Genomic DNA, 23,869 nt, shown 5'->3' on the forward strand with positions numbered 1-23,869 from the left:
CAGGCCAATCTTCACATTTTCCACATCCATTCTACTACTATCTTCCCCCCATACTTCAGCATTTCACCATACACTCCATTAATTCCTGGGACTTTCCCCAATTTAACTTTATTCATTGCTTCCACAACTTCTATCCTACTGATTTCTTCCTGTTTTCTCACCTCCCTCCTTCTCCCAGCCATTCCCCTTTCGTGAGTGAAAAAATGCATTCTAGATAGTGATAGTGATGATGATATACTTTACAGGTTGCTAACATAGTACCAGTGGCTGGAATACCAGCAGAGATGATGGTGGCAGCTGGGAATATGGCTCCAGTGATCCCCACCAGCATACCTCCTCCTGCCATGCCGTCCATGCCCCCACCTGGTGTGGCCCCGCCTGGCGTGGTGCAGGGGGGGATGGTAATGGCAGGGGGGGAGGTGTACACAGCCCCACCAGTACAGCAGGAGAGTGAACCAATCAACCTGGTTCTTAGAGTCAGGTCAGTACACTCACTTCTTAGTCATTGCTTGTGAAACATGCATAGTCAGGGACAAAAGTTTGCTTATATTCCACTGGGTCTGCTTCACTTTTATGGCTTCCCCATCACTTTCCTCCTCCACACTGCATGTCAGAAAAAATCATCTGTGGGCTGTGAAACATACTGGAGCACATTTGCTGTAAGTAGAACCCCCTTCAGTATTCTTGTTAACCCCTTAACTGCTACATTCCTTCTGAATGGACCTATTGACAGACTGCGGCATTACTTTTAAAATCCACAAATCAGTTTCAAAAGTTGCGCCTTGTAATCTGCCCCGAGAACTTTGTGTATTCGTCCACTCATGCTTCCTGCTATGTCTGCATGAACACTAGCAGGTATGAATGCTTGAACACTAGCAGGCATGAACAAGTACAAAGGAAAGTGACAACATGGTGCCCAGAGTGTCAGGTTGGCATATTTCTGGGAGACTGCTGCCATGACTTTCACACACTCGTCAACTCTTAGAAAGTGACTCATAAAATGTAAATAAGTGAAAGAAACTAATTGTTATTGTAAGTGAATAAAATATTTGGAAAATGGAAGTGTCTGGTGCAAGCTGTATAAATATATTTCATTGAGTTAGCATTATTTACTATTACTGACTAGTTTTTAGCTGTTCAATATAACACTGTTTTATTTTATAACGTCTGTAAAATGATGATGCTGAAGTGCTAAGTGACACATACACGATAGTGCAAACCTAAATGACATGTATAGTGGTGCGTGGTGATGAAGTGAAGGGCGGTGGATGACGGTGGGGGTCACTGAAGTCGACGAACAGCTACAGTGACGCACAAAAACACCAAAAATGACGTTGCTTCCACTTATCTCTATGACAACATAGGAGCATCTAGACATTCACAGAAGTGCTTATTGGTAAATAGAAGGGTTAAACTTTCTTGTGCATGCTTTTTTATTTTTTTTTTAATATAATTAATATGAGAATTATTGAATAGAAAATGGGAAACTTTTTGGTGGATTGCCACAACAGGGCCTCACTTTCACCACCTTAGCCGCAGTGAAAGGGTTAACCCCTTATGGGCGGGCAACTTACCAATTATACGACCGTGTGGGGCGGCATATTTTCGAAAAAATAAAGTATCAAGGAATAATCCTATACATGCATAAATCGATGAAACTGGATGAAAAAACGAAGGCATGAGGTGTTACATGCATGGCAACATGTCTCTGCTGGCTGTGGGAGGAGTGAGGGAGGAGGGCGGGCAGGTAGCTTATCACCAGGCGCACCTGGGGTTAGGCTAGCAAATTATTCACTCATTTGCTATTTCTTCACTAGTGACTACCACATTTATCATTTATGCATTCTTTACACTATTCATTGTCTTCAAAATCTTACGTATATTTTCTCTATTTTACCTGAACACTTATAACAATAAAACTTACGTACGTATATGCTATTTTGCTTGAACAATTATAGCACTACAACCTATATATTATGTATATTCTATTTTACTTGTTGCAAAGCTTGGGAAAGTAGAGGGCAGGACAACAGGTGACAAGAATGCCTTGTCACCCAACTTCACCAATAATGTAGGACTGAAAATGGCTGAAGGTTACGTAACGTCACCCGCCTCCTCATGCATGGACGTAACGTAATGTCGCCCGCCTGTTAGAGGTTAAAGCAATTAGAGGCCTTACTCACTTTAGGGAAGGTTAGCTAACAGAGAGCAATGAGAAACAAAAGCAATGGAATATTAGGTGAACTTCTGTCTGTGACTCTACGTGTGAAAAAAAATGTGTTGCACAAAAGAGGTCTTATATTCTTAATGATCAGTACAACGTATGATGTCCCCAAAATATTAATTTTTATTGTGATTAGAACAATACTTTCTGTGGATAAGATAGAAAATGTAACTTGCGAGCTGAATGTTGTATCCTATAGAGAAACAGTGCTCTTAACGTGGAATAGGACCACCTGGTATAATGCAGTGAGCTTTAGTCTGTGGTGTTAGATTTTTTATACAGAATGTGCTGTGATACTTGGATGAGTGTACCACAGAAAAATCCAGGAATAGCACAGAGGTGACTCAATGTAAACAAATTTCATTAATCCCTGTCCATTCACAGATTTCGTGTATCCACAATTCACTATTTGTATACCATTTCTCCAGCCTTGGTATAAATTTTGAGGATCCATGGATTATCACACTTCAGCTCAACACTTTATTGGTTGAACATTCATATAATATGCAACTATGTGGCAGTTTTGCAGTGCCACCAGGTGACAGTTGCAATATTGCAGCCAAGTCTCTAATTCAGAAGGTTCTAGAATGTCTGTGCTTATGGCAAGTAATTCACCTAAAAAAAAAAAGTAATTTCAATAAAACATTAATAGCATCCTCAGAATTTTTGGACTGGAGAAGTGTGAATACCTCTGGCTTAAATCTGGTGCAAAAATCTTTGAATTGGAAATCCCCTTAGCATGACATAATGCAGATAGTACAGATTGTACTATAATAGTATAATGATATTATATTTGCTGCAGGAACCAGAAGAGGGAGTTGAATGACATCCGGTTTGAGTTCAGTGTTGGTCGTGACACATCAGAGGGTGTGGCATCAGAGCTGGTGGCAGCAGGGTTGGTTGACACACGAGACCTAGTGGTCATTGCATCCAACCTCAACAAGATAACACAAAACCCACATCTCGGCCACAACCTCACTTTTAGGCTGGTAAGATAACCTCACGTACTGTACAGTCATGAGTCATTGTTCCTACTGATCCTCTACTCTTACCTCTGAGTGAAAGTGAGTCATAGTCAGGGTTTCACTCAGAGTAAATGTCTTGTGTGTAGTTTGAGGCTTTTCTAGACTGCATGAATAAACGTGTCTTTGTGAATTGGCCCTTGTGCAGTCTGGCGAAGCTTCAAGCAACAACTCTTAACACTGAACGTCACATCTTTGTCAGCTGCAGTGGCTGAATCAGTAGAGAGTTGGCCTGCAGTCCTATTGGACCCAGATTTGAATCCCTGCTGGGACAAGAAACAATTTAAGGATTTGAATTTCAGTAAAGCAGACTTTGCTGATCTACCATATGACTTGCCGACATGCCATACTAAGTCCCCACTAATACCACCACACCAGTCCTGTATGAGACAGCCCCAGCATTTACATGACATGGATGGTGGGTGTTAATGCTGAAGTGGTGACATGTGAAGGTATATGGACGTAGGAGGACTACTGGGCCATAGTAACAGGCTGTGAAGCCTATGCCTAGAGTGGGGGGGGGGGGGAGATCACCTGGGCAGGGGTAGAGGGTGAACAGAAGCTACAGGTTGTGATTGTACCGACAGTTTGTGTTGTGCCTCTGTGCCTCATACAGACTTGAACTTAACCTTCTGTTGATCTGTGGCTCACTCAGATAATTGAAATTGCCTTACATTTAAAGAAACAGTGCCAAGAGTTATCTTATTCTTGAGAGGGTCAGAGGTGAATCTTAACACTCAGATGACTAATATTATCTTGGCTTTAACTGAACTAGTTGTTCCAATCATCTCTTTATCTGTCTGTGGCCTATCAACCTAGTCCTGAAAGGGGCCGCCACAAAAATATTACTCCATGTCACCCTGCCCTTTGCTGTCACAAAAGGGTTAATAAATCACAGAAATCCGTCTGCTGAGGCTGGTGATACTGAGATATTTTGTAGACTTTATTATTAAAGGATTTAGTGTGTTTTTAAATTGTGGTGTTTAAATCTGTTTTGATGTGCAGAATTACAGTGGGAGCAGAGCAGGTTATGTTTATGAGTTGCATTTTCCCAATCATCGAACCAGTTGGTAGGAAACATGGTTTGATAAATCCAAGCCTTCCCGACCCCCCATAGTGGATAATAAGTAACTACAATATCATATTTTAAATGAAATGAAAGCTATATCCATTTTAATCAACTCGGTCCAGAATTTTGCCTTTTTGCAGCTTTTGTTTTTCTTTGCCAACCATGTTGTATTCTAGTAGTTTATTCACTCTTGTAGGAGTTGCCTAGCATGGGGCAACTGGCCTAAGTAGTCCTCACTGTCTATTTTCTTGTCTATTAATCTTTCTGTCACTTTTAATGAATAAAGTATTTGTAGTGTCTATAACTGTGGAAAAAATAAAATGTTTGCATAAACATGGACGCAGATGATGTTAGGGTGACACCACCAGGCTGCTTTCTGATTAGTGTTACGTATCTAGTTGCCTACTTTAGTTTTACTCATATCCATCAATGCATTACACACTTTTAATAGATAACCAAATATTCTTAGTGTCTGTAGCTCCATCTCTGGAAAATAATAAAATATTTACATAAACGTACATGCAGTTGTGCAAAGGCTTATAGTGCCAGGCTGTCTCTTTCGTATAGCTGCCTTGCATAACTGTTTGCCTGCTGTTGGCTCTATAGTACTCATATCCATTTACACATCTCACCTCACTTTTGTAAAGTAACAAAATATTCTTAGATCCTGTAGATCCATCTGCAGAAAGTAATAAAATGTATATTTAAACCTGCACGCAGACACCCAGCCAGGCCGATGGTGCCAGGCTCTCCTTTGTGTTATGTAACTTATGTAGCTAGTTGCCTGCTTTCCATACTTCTGATATCCAACTATGCATCTCACTTACACTTCTAATAAACAAAAAATTGGTGGACTCAGTGACGTTCGATAAATTCGAAATCCAATATACCGTATTTGGGTTCAGATAGTTTGGCCTTTTGTTTCTCATAAGTGCCAGTTCTTCCAATAAGGATTTCACTAGCCTCAGTCCCTAATACTTCAGCCAACATGGTAAAGGACTGGGTGGCTGTTCCCTCCATCTGCATTGATATTTATGGAAGGAAGTGTGACACAGTTAGACATGTACTTTCAGGCATTCCAATATTTTGGTACATTGTTTTATCTTCCATAACCCCTTTATGCAATTATGAAGTGAATAGTCACATTTGGTACATTTAGAGCTGAACTGATACCTGATACAGCCACTGATCATCACACCATCTCACCCTTTATTCACTGTAAAAGGATGGGGTGAGGTAGGACTCATACTCAAAGAAAGAGAGAAATGGAAAGTGGAAGAAGTGTCAAGAGCATATCCAGTGAAGTGGGGCACACCGTCTTTCAGTAAACATTCTTAATCATCTAATCAACCCTCTGTGTTTCTTATCTTGTCCACTCTGCATAAGTCAAACACGCCTTGCTGAACAATCCAGTACTGACTGCTCTTGAGTTTTTATTCATGCCATACCAAAGTTTCACACATTTACATCAGCCTGTTCACCATAAATTGAATATTTATATGAAGTGTGCAGTATCCAGCAGATGGCACTGTGGTTACTATTCTTTCAGTGCAAGCTACTTCCTTTTGAATGACCATAAATTCAGGAGTATGGATGAGAAGTCCCTCAGTTCTGCTGCACTGACTGTGATAGAGTATTGCAATATTCACCCATTGTATTTTTATGAATTACTCAGTCCATCCATCCAGTTCTCTTAGCTCTATCAGGAACAAAAGGACCCAGGGCCAGGCTATTTGGAATCCACACACATGTGAAGAAAGAGTCGCCTTTCACTCGCCTTTGAAACTTTGAGCAGTAACCTCAGCTATCCCTAAGAACCCTCATGGGTCTTAAACAGTTGGAGTACCGTAATCCAGTAATTGGAAGTATTCCTTCTCTCTCAACCCCAGGGATATCCATCATCATTACACATCATCATCATCATCAATGTCATTATCTTCATCATCATTGTCATCATCATCGTCATCAACCGGACCTCCTTTCCCACCATAGGGTGGGGTGAGGAGTAACGGTGTCCGGATAGCCGAAGTTTGCCCAGTTCAATGGGCCACGCTTCCATTCACTCATTATTCAAACCCACAAAACCCTGGCTCCATCTGTTAGGCCCAAAAAAATTTCACCACGTTCCGTAGCTTCACATGCACTATCTGACAGAACCAGTCCGAACACTTACATTAAAAATGGGTGCCAAATCCCTGGTCATGTGCTTCTCTGCACAAAATTTATCCAACCAGCTTGATTTCTTGTCAGCCTCTCATCCTCACTAATTTCCATACCTCTCTTCCTCACACACTTATCCACCATATCCCTTCACCTTCTTGGCCTACCTCTCCTCCTCCATCCTTCAGATTCACTCAGATATACCTTTTCACCACTCTGTTGTCATCCATTCTCTCCTCATGACCATACCATCCCAGTACACTCTCTTTGATTCTGGTGTCCACAGACTTCCTCACGTAGCATCTTTCACAAATCACATTATTCCATATCCTGTCCACTCTCTGTACTCGACATACATTCCTCAGCAGTCCCATCTCTGATGCAATTACTCTTGACTTTTCATTTTCATGCCACACCATAGGCTCACATCCATATGATAAAGTTGGCACTAACTCTCCATGTAATCCTTGTGCAGCTGCAACACTCAAGCCTGTGTTTCTTATCAAGGCCTTCATTGCACCAACTACTTTCCTTCCATGTGTCGCTCTACTTTCCACTTCTTTTGCACATTTTCCTCTCTTTTCTATCACTGTACCTAGGTATTTGAACTCTCTCACCAATTCTAGTTTCTCTCCATTGACTGTAACATCACACTGGGAGTCACCTTCTTTCTCAATAACCATCACTTCACCATTTTCTACATTTACTGTCAAGGCATGATGCTCACAGACATCAGCAAAACTCTGCACTAGTTTACCAAGTTCATGTCCGGTATTTGCAAGTAGTACTGGATCATCAGCATACAATAAATTTGAGATATTCCATCCATCACCATTCATTACAAACGCCATCCCCCTCTCCATTACTCGTGTTTTTACTTCTCTCATCACCCCATCCATATACATATTGAATAACCATGAGTACATCACACAACCTTGTCGCACGCCCACATTGATCATGAACCATTCACATGCTTCACAACCATCACAAGAACTCTTGATGGCACCTAGCAGCTTACCATCCTCTGTACACCGTACATGCGTAAAACCTTCCATAATCCTTCTCTGTCTACTGTGTCATGTGCTTTTTCCATATCCATAAATGCCATGAACACCTTATAATTTATCTCACAAGCCTTCTTCACTATTTGTCTCACTGCAAATATTTGATCCACACATCCTCTGCCACTCCTAAAACCACCCTATTCATCACTCACTAGGACATCTGGTATCTGTCTCACTTTCTCTTTAATAGTTCTTCTGTATACCTTCCCTACAATGCTCAATAGACATATGCCACGATAATTCTTGCACTCGCTTCGCTCTTCTTCTTCTTCTTCTTCTTTTCTTCTTCTTCTTCTTCTTCTTCTTCTTCTTCTTCTTCTTCTTCTTCTTCTTCTTCTTTTTTTTTTTTTTTTTTTTTTTTTTTTTTTTTTTTTGAACAGGGTACAGTCACTGCATTTTTCCACTTTGCTGGTACAGTTTCACTCATCCATGCCCTCTAACATCTCCAACAAGCACTTCATTCCATTTTCTCCACTACATTTAATCATCTCTGCATACACCTCATCAACCCCAGCTGCTTTCCCATTTTTCAGCCGCATCATGGCATTCTTCACCTCTGTGAGTGTCACGTTTCCTGGCACTGCATTCCTTCTCTGTACAACTCCAAAACTAGTCATGTTAACAGCCACTTTGCTTTTTCCATTCACATTCATCAGGCTTTCAAAGCACAGTATTCTTTCCATCTGGTCCTTACATCATCCCCATGGGTTAAAAATCTACCAAAGGATATCCAAAGAGTAGAAGTAAGAAATAAGACCTGTACAGTGTGAGAATTCCAGATTGGACTTCTATCCATTGTATTTGTGGCTGAAGCGGCTCAGTGGGCTAGAGCGCTCCGCTCTGACCGAAGGGTCGGAGGATCGAATCCATCCAAGGGTCGTTGGTAGACACCAGGAAGGGCATCCGGTCATAAAATGCTACACGCTTCAGTCCAAAGTCCTCTACCCAGGGGCAACGCCTTAGCCCTTCGGGGATACCTGGCGTAAAACCAAATTATTTTTTTTTTTATTATAAGCCTGCCTTGGAGTGAATATTTTGTGAAGTATGTGGCTAGATACTGAGCTTGTAGTCATGCTTTTCTCTCACTCAGATGATAATGCTACCCAGGTTGGTGATATATATGTATAGATAGATAGATAGATAGATAGATAGATACGTACATACAGTAAGAGCTAACTATAATGGACTAATTGGGGCCCAAGCCATCCTGAAAAAGCGAAATTCTGATAAAAGCTACATCCTGACTTCCCCCTGCCAACCCGGAGTTTTTCCGATATATCAGATATTAGTCCGGATTGCACCAGCGGTTTTTAATCTGTTTTCACTAATGTTGCAGCACTGTACTGTATTATACCATCACTACAATAAGCAAATGGTTTAATATATACTGTAGAGTTGCGATTTAAGACAAAGAGAAACAACATTCTTACAATAACATGGGCATTTAATTTCTCCCATAATGACTTAATAGCACAATAATTTCACTCAATTGTGCAAGAGAAACTGTGTGGGTAGCGGGTGTGTTTAGGATTTTCAGATGACTGCGTTTGTTTACAACTCATTTATGTTGTTGTCGATGACTGATTGGCTTCCTCATCCCGACTGGACCCACATGACCCATGTCCCACACCACCTGCCACTGCCTACCTCAGTGGTGTGTAGACGGTCACAGTGTTGAAAAGTGTTTATTTGCTTATTTCCTTGCTCCTCATTTCCTTTCAAAGCTGTAAGCATATGGTTCCAAACTAACTTTTAGTTATGCCCAAGCACCCAGAAAGTGCTATGAACACAAGAAATGTATTTATTCCCAAGGAAAATGTAAAATTGCTGGATGAATTGGTGTGTGGTGTGGGAGCTTAAGTGCAAACGATCAGACATATAAAATGAGTTGGGTGTATTTACGATGTGGATAGTTTCTTTGTTGGAAAAAAAGTTAATGATGAAGGAGCAGTAAAATTCATGTTTTCGCTTATAGTGCAACAAGTGGGGTGGGGGGGGGGGAGTCTTTGTGCCCGACCTTAGTTATGAACTGACAGTCATTGGTAAAAAAAAAATCGGCTCTTACAGTATAATTATGAAGACACTATGTGTTGATTTAAATAGGTAAGATAATTATGCGAGTTCAGTTCTTGTGAAGTATACTGTCACACAAATTATACTGCTTGGCTGACATGTTTATTATTCATGTTTACTGCATTTGTGTGTATCTGAGAAGTGAGAAGCACGCAGTCACTCCATGCTGACGACTTCAGTAGTTTTTTCTTTTATTGTTGATGACTAATGACTTTCAAAAATAGTTTCACTCCCCCCCCCCCACTGAAAGTGATTCCTGGAGAAATGTGCATGATGCTGGGCAGCCATCATTCACGTGTTGAGTAGGTCAGAAGTTTTTCCTTGATTGTTAATGAGAACTTTTAAGAGGCTTAATGACAATCCTTGGTGGTAAAATTTTTATGGGGGATAATAGGGGTAAAACTAATCGGTTAGGTTAGGTTAGAATACACTGATGTATCCAGTCGGTGTAAACACACTGTTTTGGGTATCTTAAGGCAGACATATTTGTAATAACCTTTCTTTGAATATATTTTTAACGAAAAATATTGAGCTTCTAGAACCTAACCCCCTGTTTTAAATGTAAATGTATGTCACATTTTAGCGCGAAATTCATTTTGCACGAGGTTCTGCATAACCTGTCTCGTGTTGTACGAAGACTGTACTGTATAATAATGCTCTGCTGTATACCGATAAACATGTCTTTTATTTACCTTAGTGTGGTGAACATAGCTGAAGTGGTCAGGGCAGTCTAGACTGCTTCTGGCGTTATTAGACTTTTTCCAGAGGTAAGCCCTTAATTCACGCAAGGGTTAGGTTCCCAGACCCTTCGCGTATGTGGTAAATTTGCGTATATGTTCTGCCCTTGTGTGCACATAATTACACATGTCTATACGTATATAACATCTGAATAATACTGTTTATGCACTACATACACCTTATAAACTAGCATAAAGTATTAAAAACAACAAAAATGTAACAAATTTAAAACTGAAACCTGACAAGCACAGGCATAGGTGGAGACACTTCAGCAGTCTGGTGCACTAGCCCTCCCTGCCTCCCGTATGCTACATTCTGCCTTCTTTATTGTATGAACAGTTGACTCATTCACCCCAAACATGCGGTTACAAGACAGTTCACAGGCATAGGTGGAGACACTTTAGCACAGTCTGGTGTACTAGCCCTCACTGTCTCCCGTATGCTACGTTCTCCTTCTTTATTGTATGAACAGTTGACTCACCCCAAACATACGGTTCTGAGACAATTCACCATCAAGTCAATTCACCGTCAAAACATGGACAATTTCCCGTCATTCTATTAATATACTTATTATTGATTAATTAATACTTTAAAAACTAATTTTCAGGGGGATTTTATAACTCATATAAGTAAAAAACTAGTGTACTGTACTTGCTAAATAAACTGGTATGTAAATAAATGACGGGGAATCGTCCTGACGGAGAATTGTCGCCGACATTCCTCCCTGAAGTTTGTCCAACACTTTAACTTTCTCTGTCAGCAACATCACTTTACAAGTCAGTTTTGGTGTGTTACCACATGCATCACTAGCACTACGCTTATGCCCCATGTTGACAGACAAGGCAAGCAATTACTGGAAGGCAGAAAAATAAGCCACAAATAATGATTTGCAAGTCATGCATGGTTCTACCGTCGGATTCAAACTGACTGTGTGGTGCGTGGTAGACCGATCTCCCAGGCTCCCACACACACATACACACACACACATACATATATGTGTGCACATGGGCAGCAGGTAGGCATTTTTTATATTTTATTTATTTCTCTTGTATATTGAAATTACTTATTTGAATACTACAATTTTGTTTTAATTATTGTACGAAAAATTCGTGGATAACCAAAATAGTGTGAAAAAAGTTCGCGTGAATTAAGGGATAACCTGTATAAGAATTTAGTCTGGTAGCTCCTCAATTCCAATAAAAGCGAATTCTGGTCCATTGAAGTCTGTTATATCAAGGTTTTACTATAAGCAGTATATATATATATATATATATATATATATATATATATACAGGTAATCCCTTAATTCACGCGAACTTTTTTCACGCGATTTTGGTTATCCACGAATTTTTCGTACAATAATTAAAACAAAATTATAGTATTCAAATAAATAATTTTAATATACAAGAGAAATAAATAAAATATAAACATGCCTACCTGCTGCCCGTGTGCATACATATGTGTGTGTGTGGGAGGTCGGTCTACCATGCACCACACAGTCAGTTTGAATCTGACAGTCAAACCGTGCATGACTCGCAAATCGTTATTTGTGGCTTATTTTTCTGCCTTCCAGTGATTGCTTGCCTTATCTGCCAACATGGGGCCTAAGCGTAGTGCTAGTGATGCATGTGGTAACACACCAAAGTGGGCTCGTAAAGTGATGTCGCTGATAGAGAAAGTTAAAGTGTTGGACAAACTTAGGGAAGGAATGTCGGGGACAATTCGCCATCGGGACGATTCCCCGTCATTTATTTACGTATCAGTTTATTTAGCAAGTACAGTACACTAGTTTTTTTTTACTTACATGAGTTATGAAATCCCCCTGAATATTAGTGCAGTGACTTCTTAACTTCCATACTCACCTCCCTATTTCTCATCACTGCTTTCAGTGTACCAACAACCTTTCTTCCCTGCACACTTGAGAGGAGCATGTGGAGTGACGTGGAGGGACAGGTTGACGAATGAAGAAGTGAAGGAACGTTGTGGGGTAGATGTGGATGTGGTTGAGAAGATTAGGAGAAATACACTGAGGTGGTTTGGACATGTGGAGAGAATGGAGAATGAAAGACTGACCAAGAGGGTGTATATAGGTGAGGTGGAGGGAGGGAGAGGGAGGGGGAGACCGAGGATGAGGTGGAGGGATGGAGTTGAGAGGTATATGAGGGAGGGGGGGGTGAGTTGGGGGGAGAGGAGTCAAATGGTGGGTGACAGAGTGACTTGGAGGCGTTTTGTCTGCGGCCACCCTTTGCGGGATTAGGGCATCGGGCTATAGATAGATAGATAGATAGATAGATAGTATTAATTAATCAATAATAAGTATATTTATAGAATGACGGGGAATCGTCCAGGGTGCGAATTGTCCTGATGGGGAATCGTCTATGCTTTGATGGTAAATTGACTTGACAATGAATTGTCTCGGAACCGTATGTTTGGGGTGAATGAGTCAACTGTTCGTACAATAAAGAAGGCAGAACATAGCATACGGGAGGCAGTGAGGGCTAGTGCACCAGACTGTTCTAAAGTGTCTCCACCTACGCCTGTGAACTGTCTTGGAACCGTATGTTTGGGGTGAATGAGTCAACTGTTCGTACAGTAAAGAAGGCAGAGAATGTAGCATACGGGAGGCAGTGAGGACTAGTGCACCAGACTGATAGTGTCTCCACCTACGCCTGTGCTTGTCAGCTTTCAGTGGTAAATTTCTTATGTTTTTGTTTTTCATACTTTATGCTAGTTTATTAGGTGTATGTAGTGCATAAACACTTAATTAACTACGTGCACACATGGGCAGAACGTACACACAAATTTACCACATAATGCGAAGGGTCTGGGAACGTAACCCTCGCATGAATTAAGGGATTACTGTATATATATACTGTACAGTATATATAATATATATACAATAGGATCTCGCCAATAAGGTCTAAGTGGTGCCAGAAAAATGCTGTTATTAGCGAAAATGTTATTTCCGTGACATTAAAATACATGTATAAAGGGTTTATTGGTGCTGCTACTCCAGGACTTTTATCCACTTTTCCCACCTAGAGCCCTCCTGTCGCTATTTTTTTTTTTTTAGCTGAAATAATAAGATTAGTTTTTAAATCATCATGAGTAATATAAAACTCTCCTTAAAGGAGTTATGAGGTGTTTGGTACGATGATTGTTTCGAGGCTTGTGCATGTTCGCTACTGCAGCGTACCCCCTGACCCCTCTCTGGCCTTGTCCCCACTCCTGCCTCGCACAACAGGGTCACCCACTTCCATCAACACTTCATCAAACTCCATAAAGTCAAAATCCTCGGGAAAGTCCCCTCGGCTGGCTAGCTTTGTGATAGAAAGTGAGTGATGAGTGACTGATGGCCGGCATTCACTCGATCGTGATACTGTTTCTGGTATTTTCTTGAAATCTGATTTACAAGGCCAATCATTAGTCATTAATTCTGATGGCCGCTCTCTCTCTGTCTCAGCAGACTTCAGTTGTGCCTGGAGTGCCGACCAGGCATGTTTGATGGTTGCCAATGTTGTATTATTCCAGGCATAGAAGAAAAAATTTACGGCCTGTTGAATGTTATATTTCTTCCAGAATGCAGCAGCAGTCATTATGTTGGGGGTTGCAGGTATGCCAGGTGGAGCAGGTGGGTCACATGGGGTTGTGGAGGTGGAGGGGGAGGTGGATTGTGAGTCAGGTGGGGCAGTGGAGGTGGTGGGGACAGTGGTGGGCGAGTCAGGGGAGGTGGTGAGGGGAAGATCCCCCATCTTCTCCTCAATACTGCTCACATTTTCGGCGTTTTCCTTCATCTCTTCGTGTTTGTCTGTTTCATTCCTCATCTTGTTATGGACATATTTGCAGTATAACAACTTAGCATTCACGAAATAACCGTTGTTGTCGAAGTCATTATTGGTGAGATCCTGCTGTGTGTATATATATATATATATATATTATACAGTAATCTCTCTACTATCCGACATAATAGAGCCAAAGGCATGTCCGGAAAGTGGTCCCGTCTGGATAGTGGGCTCCAGCCTCCTGGACTTGTACTTAGGTCCCTACCCAGCCTAACTTTGAAAGCCACCTAAATAACTCCCTACCGTACATGCATAGCACCTATTTAAACCTGTTTAAGACCTTACTCAAACCAATAATGGACATAAAGCGTGAAATAAATGAAAAGGAACCAAAGAATGAGGAATTAGAAGTGACTGTACCTCAGCTAGGATACTTACAGCACGTCTGTGGTCGCCTTCTCTAAGGCTTTGGCAGTGGTGAAAATGCTCTTGAAACACGTACAGCAATCCAGTGTTGTGCTGCTCTTAATTTTTTGCACTGTGAGTTACAATTGTTTAACACTGCACTCTGTTCTTAACTGCGCCACACCAGTTTCAACTGCCAGTTTCAGCCGCCAATTTACACTCCACAGTTAATCCTTTGCACTCTATATTCTAATTTCTTAACACTGTAAATTCCCGTGTAGTGTAGTGGTGAGGTATTGCAGTTTATTCACTGTTTATTCACAAAAAAACGAGCACGTGTGGCATCCATTACGATAAGCATCTACAGTACTTGCAATCGAAGTTAGGCAGTAACTGTTGGTGACGGGGAAACAGAGTTGCCAGATCACAATGGCCATATTACCAAACTCCTCAATTTTCATTACCAAATTTAACTTTTCATTACCAAATTCGTAAAGCTAGCATTTATTCTTCACTAATTATATATACAAGTGGAAATACATGTAATCACCCTCCTTATAATTAACAGCATGTTGATTATTTTCATGCTATGTCAGCTAGCAGATTAATCAGAGAGAGCAAACAATCCACCATCTCCATCCTGCTTATCCTCATGCATGTGAAAAATCCGTTTGATAATGCATTACTCTGATTCAATACCAAATGAATTTTTCATTACCATATTGGCCCACATTTGGTAATGAATAATACCAAATGACAACCCTGACAGGGGAGGGGGGAGGAAGGAATGGGTGAAGGGGCCGTGGTGTAAACAGCTGTTTGGAGCCGCGTGGCAATTTCAAATTACAGATGGGAAAAAAATTTGGATTTTGGGGGAATTTTTTCCTTTTTTTGGCCGGTTTTGGGTTCCGAAGGTCCAGGCCCACAATGTTCGGTAAATGGGGTGTCTGGAAAGTGGGCGTCCGGATAGTACGGTGGTTATTATATACTGTAAATAAAGGCGCCGTACGGTTATGTGCAGAAAGTGTAACGACCAAAAAACTCTGCAAAGTAAAATGTAACTTTAGGTAGGGAGTATACAGATCAACTCTTTGCTGTTCTGTGCATTGTTGTGAACTTATTTGACTTACTGTTTCCCCTACAGAACTCAGAATGTGAGGCTAATGAGGTGCCAGACGACAAGGCGTTAGTTGGGTTTGCACAGCTCACCATCTCTGACTGACACTCCTCCTGCCCCTCCCAGCTTCCCACTCTGGCCTAGGGTCCTGTGACTGCACCCAGGCTTGGTGTGACCTCATGTGCTGGCTTGCTTAAGGTTTAGTTTGACCGTGAGTCAACTGAGAGGCCTAGTTGTCCAGGGTTTACCTAGGTATACTGGACTTCTTTGTGGTTGGTTTGACCCACCTAGAGTAACTGTGGCCTAGGTTCCCGTGTGGCCTGCCATATTTGGCCTTGCCTAGAGTGTAGTATGGCCTTGAGTCACCTGGGATGGCACTGGGAGGCTGTTCATGGACTATAGTAGATATAAACAAGTCTCTGAGTGTGTGATTTGAGGGGAAACTACATAGTCTTTAAAAAGTGTGAAGTGTGATGGGAACTAAGATAAGTCTGAGTGAGTTTATTGATGGGAAATCATAACAGCTATTTGATAGTTAACAAAAAGACAAAAGTGTGATGTGATGTTTGAAGTGAAAGTGATGCTTGTGATATGAAACTGAAAGCAAAGTTACGTCTCAAGTATGATGCAAGATACCATGGACTAAGTTGAGGGAGTGTTTTTTTTTTTTAATGCTAATAATGGAATGAGTGTGAGCCCCAGATATGTGCTATGTAATCTCTTTAAGTGGAAGCTTGGGCCATCAGTGACTGGGGGAGCTGCCGACTGCTAGATACCATTTTCACCAGGTTATCATAATGTTTCCTTCTTTCACCCTGTACTATTGTATGTGCAGTTCAGATTCAGCAACAGTATCCTGAAACCAGAGTCACTTATTTTGAATATTAATTCATCAAGTAACTATTCTGTTGTACCACAGTTAACTGTGGTAGCTGTTAAATGAATGCTATTTGTTTTCTCCTGTGAATTCTATCTTCCCAAGAAGTCTGTTAATGTGAATAAAATCATTTGACATTAGTCAGGTAAAAGAAAACAGATGTCCTGCTGAAGAGGCTAATATACCGGGTATAAGTCATATGTTTGAAGTATCAGGGCACATTTTTTTAGTGTAGCCTAACATATTACACATCTTACACCCTGTATTAGTAAGAACACATTACTGTAGTGGTATGTTGTAATTGTTTATTGTTTCGTCTTATCCATATGAAAAAATTATTTAAGTTATAATGTATGGTATTTTGTTGTCATTTATCGTATCGTTATGAAAAAGTTATGAAAAATTGAAATAAATCTGCTGAACTTATAGCATTGTAATTTTCAAAACTTCAAGGAAGCTGACATAAACAGGTCTGTATGAATACATGAAATTTTATTTGCTGAAGTATCACTTGATAAATTTAATTGCCGGGGGAATATTATCATTGATGCATTGATGCTATATGGATAGTACAGGCAGCCCTGATGATGAGTCAGGGATGTGTTCTCAAATGTCACAAGTTTTTCCGTACAGTTGATACTGTGAATTGGAGTAAAGTGGCACTTCAGCTTTATCGATTCATGTAACCTTCATCTAATACTATGTCGCCCCATGAGGAGCGTAGATACCCGGGTCAAGGCAAGTTGGTCCTGACATTGAAGATGAGAGTGACCAGCCTCAATCATCCCTGAGTGACATAACGTGAGCAATAATCCCCAGCCACCCCTTGGATATAAACCTACACAGGCTCAGTCCAATTGGAGCGCCATAATTACCCACTAGGATGACTTTACACTCCCTCTTCTGTCTTTCTTTCCTTCATTCTTTCCTCTTCCTTCTGCCTGTGGGTGACTCTGCACTGAGTGACAAGCCAAATGATTTCCTGTACACAAGGAAACCATTTATAATGCTGGATGGTAAGCATATAACCAAGTTTTGGCACCTGGTGGTTTAGTGGGTAATTACAGTGCTCCAACCAAATTGAGCAGGTGAAGGTTTATATCCAAGGGATGGTTGGGGTTTATTGCTCATGTATTGCCACTCAGGGATGAGTGGGACTGGTCACTTTCATCTTAAATATCAAGAACAATTTGCCTAGCCCCGGGTTCCTACGCTCCTCATGAAGCAACATAGGATTGGATGATGAATGGATGGATGGACCACCAGGTGCCATAGTTTTGTTATATGGTTACCACCCAGCATAGTAAATGGTTTCCTGGTATACAGGGGCAAAAAGTATCAATAAAAAATAAATAATAAAAAATAAAATGAGGACTTATGAGGGTTATGGTAATGGTGAAAATGGATGATAAGTGAATGGTCAGCAGGTCTCCCTTTTGTGCTGAGGTGACCCATATGCTGGAGCTTCCTCTTGATTGTAAAAGTGATTTCTGATGATCAAAACCGCCTGTAATGAAGTCATAGTATTTTCATAGTCTTAGAGTTTTTGATAGGATGAATTGTTGTAGAAGAAATTTTGTAGGCAATTTTTTTTTTCCTTTGTTTTTCTGAGGAACTTGCAAGATATTCTGTGATGTGTACAAGGTGGCTTTGAGCCACCTAAGTAAGGGCTTCTCTTCATTTTTTATCATTTCTGGGCTGCTTTGTTATTTTCTTACCCAGTGCAATAGTTTCCTTAGCATTGAGAACTTGTACTGCTGCTCTCCAATAATGTGAGAAGCTTTGATTTCTGTGTAACAAGAGTAAGCTTTTCCACTGGCACTAATGTTGTCTGAATTGATGAGTTAACATTCGGCTGTGTGAATTCAGATGAGGTGAATATAATTGTCCATTGTAATCTGGAATAAAATACAAAATTCATTGTTTGCAGCCAGATAATTATAGTAGAAGCCGGATTTAACAGATTAATTTAGCCAACCTCCATTCCATTATTTCGAATATTCCGCTAAATTGAGTTCCATAACCAAGGCTCGATATAAGGGAAATTTTTCCGGTAGTTGGAGTACTCTTTGCTAAATCCTTAAGGCCAGTGTCAAGCTGAGTTCCGGATAATGGGCACATGCACGGAGCAGATGTTGATAGGTCCGGGATCATGTGAAGATTGGGTTGGGCAAGTGACATCACCCAGGCAACATGCAGGAACGTGTCGCAGCACAGTACAGGAGTGATCACGTGTGCTAGTAAGGGGGGATGTTTCTTGTACTGGCTCTTGTATGGTCTCGTTTTACTGGACTTTTTCCAGTAAGTCGACGGTTTTGGGAACAGAATGTACATAACGGAATTATACTAGTGTTAACGGAAATTTCATTTTCAGGCTTTCCATTATATCAAGTTCCATTATATTGGGCTTTACTGTAATTTTAATATAACACTATATATTTTATATTGTTTGCTCCCTAGATTACTGTTGAGCTTAGTAAAATCCTCTAATGTCAGTTGCTTAAAAATTCAAAGATGGTACATCACTGTCAGAAGGGTGGAATATCCTTTTTTCTGTACCTGAAGCACAGTGGAACCAGCCTAGGTTTTTCTGTGTGACTGGAAATGCCAGTGGAAGGCTGATTTTAGAGACAAAGTTATGGAGCCCAGTTGTCACTGTATTTCAGCCCGGAGGACATTCATGGCATTATAGAACATATTGGATTTGATGGAGTACTGTTGAGTTAGGATTGATAGCTCTGTAGTCGGGTAGTAGGTGATTTGGAGGGAATGGCAAGCAGAGATACTCTCCTATGATTTTACTAGCCATTGTGAAGAGTTTGGTTCTCTGTACTGAAGAATATCAATGTTTGTAAATATTTTATTACCAAAAGGAAGTGTGGCTTTCTTTATCTGAGTTTGTTAATCACAAATACAGTAATTATAATTATACAAGACTTTCCTGTTTACAAGTTTCTTATAAAATGTTGTGAAATCCCCCTTTCTTTCCTTTTTTTGTCAGTGGAGAAAACATTGCAGTTGTACTAATATGTTGTTGTATGCCTGTAGTTAGAACTTTTTACATTTCTTTACTGAAGTACAGAAATCCTTCAAGTTTTTCTGTGTTATTAATGTTGCTGTTTGTGCTTGCTTCATCTTCATCTTTTTTTAAGACCAGTTGTGTCCCTGCATCCCCAGACCCATACGGCTACATTCTTACCTTGTTCTAGCAATGTCATGATATTTTTCCTGGCCCTTTGAACATGGTGTAGAAATTATCTATGCATTTATATTCTATTAAGCGTCCATCTTGATCTTGAAAACTGTGTCCAGTGTTAAATTTTCACAGCTGCCAGTGTCAGTAGAATACTTGTCAAAATTACATGTGTATATCTGATATTAATAGAGTGCTGCTTATTGACTTATTCTGGTTCAAGAGTTGGAAAGTTGTTCCTGTTTTCATTTACTGTTGTGAGAGACTGAAGGATTGTGTGTTTTAGTGCTAACAGCATGAAGTACAGTTTTTATTATTATCACTGTATATAACTGTGAGCAGAGCTAACCACTATAATTAACACAACCAAGGCAACTGTCATTTTAGTTTTCCCCACCACTATTGTTACATGTATATACAATCAAAAATGTGTGGCACAAGAAAGGTCCAGTGATATCGTCAATAATGTACACAGCTTTGTACTGTACCAAGAAAATTAATCTAGTTTTATGTGAATGTCCATATCATAACAATACTTCCTACCTGTATTAGAAAATATAACTGGCATACAGGATATTGCCTTCTCAAGAAGGCAGGTGGTTGGGGTGTATTGCTCACGTAATGCCACTGAGGGATGAATGAGGCTGGTCACTCTCATTTTAAATGTCAGGACCAACTTGCCTAGCCCCGGGCTTCTACACTCCTCATGGGGCAACATAGGATTGGATGATGGATGGATGGATGGATGAAGAAGGCAGGGCTGCTAACATGGGGTATGATTAACTGATAATGTGCAACATCCTTCAGGTTTCATGTTAGATTGTTTTATGCTGAATTAACACTGATACTTATGTGATTGAATATACTATCACTTTATCAGGTAACTTTAGATTGTTTCATGCAGAATTAACACTGATATGTCTTTGATTGAGTATTATCACCATATCAGGTAACTGTTTCTGTTATCATAATAACATTCATACATCCATCCCTTTGAACACAATGATCACCATCAGCCACCTCAACTGCCATTAGGAGGTGTACATTGACACACTACAGTGTACCAAGAGAACAATAAAGTACTTATATATCCCATACGTAGTAAAAGACCAGAGGGCCTTATTTATTAAGGATTTTAACCAGTTTGCAGGTCTCCATAGCACATAACGTATCACCAATCATGTTTTTAATATTTTTTCTCTGTCCCAGTCACTAATGTGATTGTGAGGTGTTTTAGTGAAGACTAACACATATGCTAAGTTTATATTTAGGAAAGTTTATGAATGTGTAAAATGATGCTCTCACATATATCTCACAGCAGGATGAGGGAAGACAGGAACAAACTTAACACCCCAGTAGTAAAATTAGGTCTAACAATGTGCACGTGCCTTTTGATCACGGTGATAAAAAAGGCTCCAAGTGTGGTGCTACCTCACATAGCAAAGCTTTAGCCCGTTGGACTAAGGAGTTTTATAGGCTGAACAAAATCACGTAGTGTTAGTTAGAATAAAATTCCCAGGTGTACCAATAGCAAGGAAAGTGTTATTGAAGACAGTTTTTGAAGACTGATTGCTAGGATTTCTCTCAGTTGAACAAAGTCTTTTAAAAAATAGAATACTCAAGTGTCCAAACTGCACTGGTAAAATGTACCATTAATATTGTGAGACTGATGGAGTGGTAAATATGTCATTAAACAGCTGGAGTTTATTTCAGTTATATAGAGAGAGTGTGTGTGTGTTGTTTTATTGACTCACACTTGGATGGTGACTGAGAATTCAGTACTGTTGTTGAAAGAAGAGGGAGAGGTAGACCAAGAAGAATGTGAAGAGATGAGGTGGGATAATATGTCGGTGAAAGGAGTTGGTTGAAATAACTTAAGGGTGATCCCTTTTAGTGAAATGTTAATTGAAGTCTTTATTCCCCTCAGATTTGAAAAGTCAGTCCCATGGTGACTAAAATTATCCAGAGGAAATAGAACAAGAGCAGTCAGAGAGCTCATACCTCTGCCAAGGCAGCATCATTCCCCTTTTTTTGTGACCCCGACCTTTGACCTTTTTTTCCCCTCAGTTTAATCACTTATTCCTTTGATGATCCTCAGTCATTATTTCAAAGTTGGTGTAATTCCATCTAATAATTTTTACATAAATGTTGCTAACAGACAGATAACCAAACCAAGCAAAAAGTACAACTTTCGTTGTGAAAGTAGTACAGTAAAAATATTGCCTTTGAATAGGTTAATGCATAAAGACCACAAATCTTCCACCCTGAGTATCCTCCCAGCCTCATTTTGGGTCAGATTTTTCAACTTTCACCAAGGTTAATTTTGGTCCTATAGATTTCAAGAGCTTTCATTTACACGCCTGAAAATGTATGCTGTATTTCTCTCTCATATTTCTAATGATTACTGAAGTATTGGCTGTCAAAGATTTAAAAAAAAAAAGTCACCCCTCGTGTAAGAATGAAACTAGGAAAAGTTTGGAAAACACATTATTTTTGCCAATTTGCCTTACAAAAATCACTAAAATAAATATGAATTATGTGCCTAGGCATGAAACATGTGAAATGAATGAGCCTTTAAAAAAAAAAAAAAAAAAAAAAAAATGTAGCCTGACGACGATTGTCAGTACTGCAGAGACAAACCCCGATTTACGATACCCCTAGATGCAATACCCCGGAATAGTGATGAGCATAGAAATGCGACCCCACCCAGTACTGCAGAGACAAACCCTGATTTACGATACCCCTAAATGCAATACCCCGGAAAAGTGATGGGTGTAGAAATACGACCCCACCCGGCCAATCGTAGGCCTACCCTCAGCTTTGCGATGGGTTTTGATTTTTTTTTTTTTTTACCAATTTTGATGATAGACTTAAATTTTGTGTTTAGGTTGCTTTATAAACTGTTTTTAGACTTAGATTAATGTGTTTTAGTCATTGGTGGAATAAACACTGTCTTTTGGGGTATGGATACTCGCCCATCAGATGAGGTATAAAACAGTTTGGACAGCTAGGCGACTCAATAAAAAATATTGTATTTCGTGTTTGACCATTAAACTGTCATCTAACCTGTCATGGAATACATAACAATAATTTCAAATAAGTATTAATAATTATGAAAACCTTATAGTAAATATTTCATGCATTGATAAAAACTGTGACATCAATAAATCATGTGTTTACATTTGGGCTGTTCAAGGAAAAACGCTTTGAAAATACAAAGGACTTTCTAAATGAATGTTGGAAAATAAGAGAGAAGAAAATAAAGGAGCTCAGCAACCGGAATGATAACTAAAATGGCATAAAGAGAGGCCTTTGAAGAGGCAGTCTCGATCGCATCATCGATTGTTAAATTGTGTTGACATACGGGCTGTTGAAGGGAAAATGCTTTGAAAATACAAAGGAATTTCAAAATAAATGTTGGAAAATAAGAGAGAAGAAAATAAAGGAGCTCAGCAACCAGAACAGTAACAAAAACAACATAAAGAGAGGCCTTTGAACAGGCTGTCCTGATCACATCATTGATTGCATTCCCAGTCGAGAGAATTCCCCGTCAAAACATCAACGATTCTGTGTCACAACAATTCACACCTTGGACATTTGTGCATCATTCATACGTTATTATTATGCATTACAGATGTTTTATTTAATTGTCCTGGGACTGTCTGATGGTGGGATTTTATACAGTGCTGCTGCTACTTCTCTACCAAGTTTGAATATGAGTTGGAGATTGCATTCTCCAGTGACCTTGACTGGGTACAATGAGATGGGCACTGGTTTTAGGCTTAGGTTGGCTACTTTTACAGCTGTTAGGCCATTTAGATTGGCTTTAAGCTTTTACATATATATAACCTGCCTAAATGAGTATTTATATATATATATATATATATATATATATATATATATATATATATATATATATATATATATATAAATAAATACTCATTTGGGCAGGTTTAGGACTTGGTTGGAGGGGAAACCCAAGGCTCAAAAATACATCCCTATACATGTTAAATCTACCCAGAGATATGATACCCCTCCTAGCAATGGGTTTTTACTTAAACAATTGCACCGTTAAACCGGGGTATGCCTGTATTAGTACTTAATGTAGCAGGACCCAAAACTGACGACCATCAGACTTCGGTCTT

General features: G+C 39.9%; 1 protein-coding gene across 1 annotated transcript in view; it reads left to right on the forward strand.

Annotated features, from left to right (window-relative positions):
- The window catches only part of fray (oxidative stress responsive kinase frayed), a 229,000-nt gene extending 209,533 nt beyond the window's left edge, over positions 1–19,467 (forward strand). Inside the window, exons 13-15 of the mRNA XM_080274202.1 lie at positions 246–481; positions 3,027–3,213; positions 15,682–19,467. Coding sequence (XP_080130328.1) covers positions 246–481; positions 3,027–3,213; positions 15,682–15,759 — 501 coding nt within the window. The 3' untranslated portion in view covers positions 15,760–19,467. The remainder of the gene's footprint in view (positions 1–245; positions 482–3,026; positions 3,214–15,681) is intronic.
- The last annotated feature ends 4,402 nt before the right edge of the window (positions 19,468–23,869 follow it).

Source organism: Coenobita brevimanus, chromosome 57 (assembly GCF_032717465.1).
Source record: "Coenobita brevimanus isolate Jiangsu-jjx chromosome 57, ASM3271746v2, whole genome shotgun sequence".
Lineage (NCBI taxonomy): Eukaryota > Metazoa > Arthropoda > Malacostraca > Decapoda > Coenobitidae > Coenobita > Coenobita brevimanus.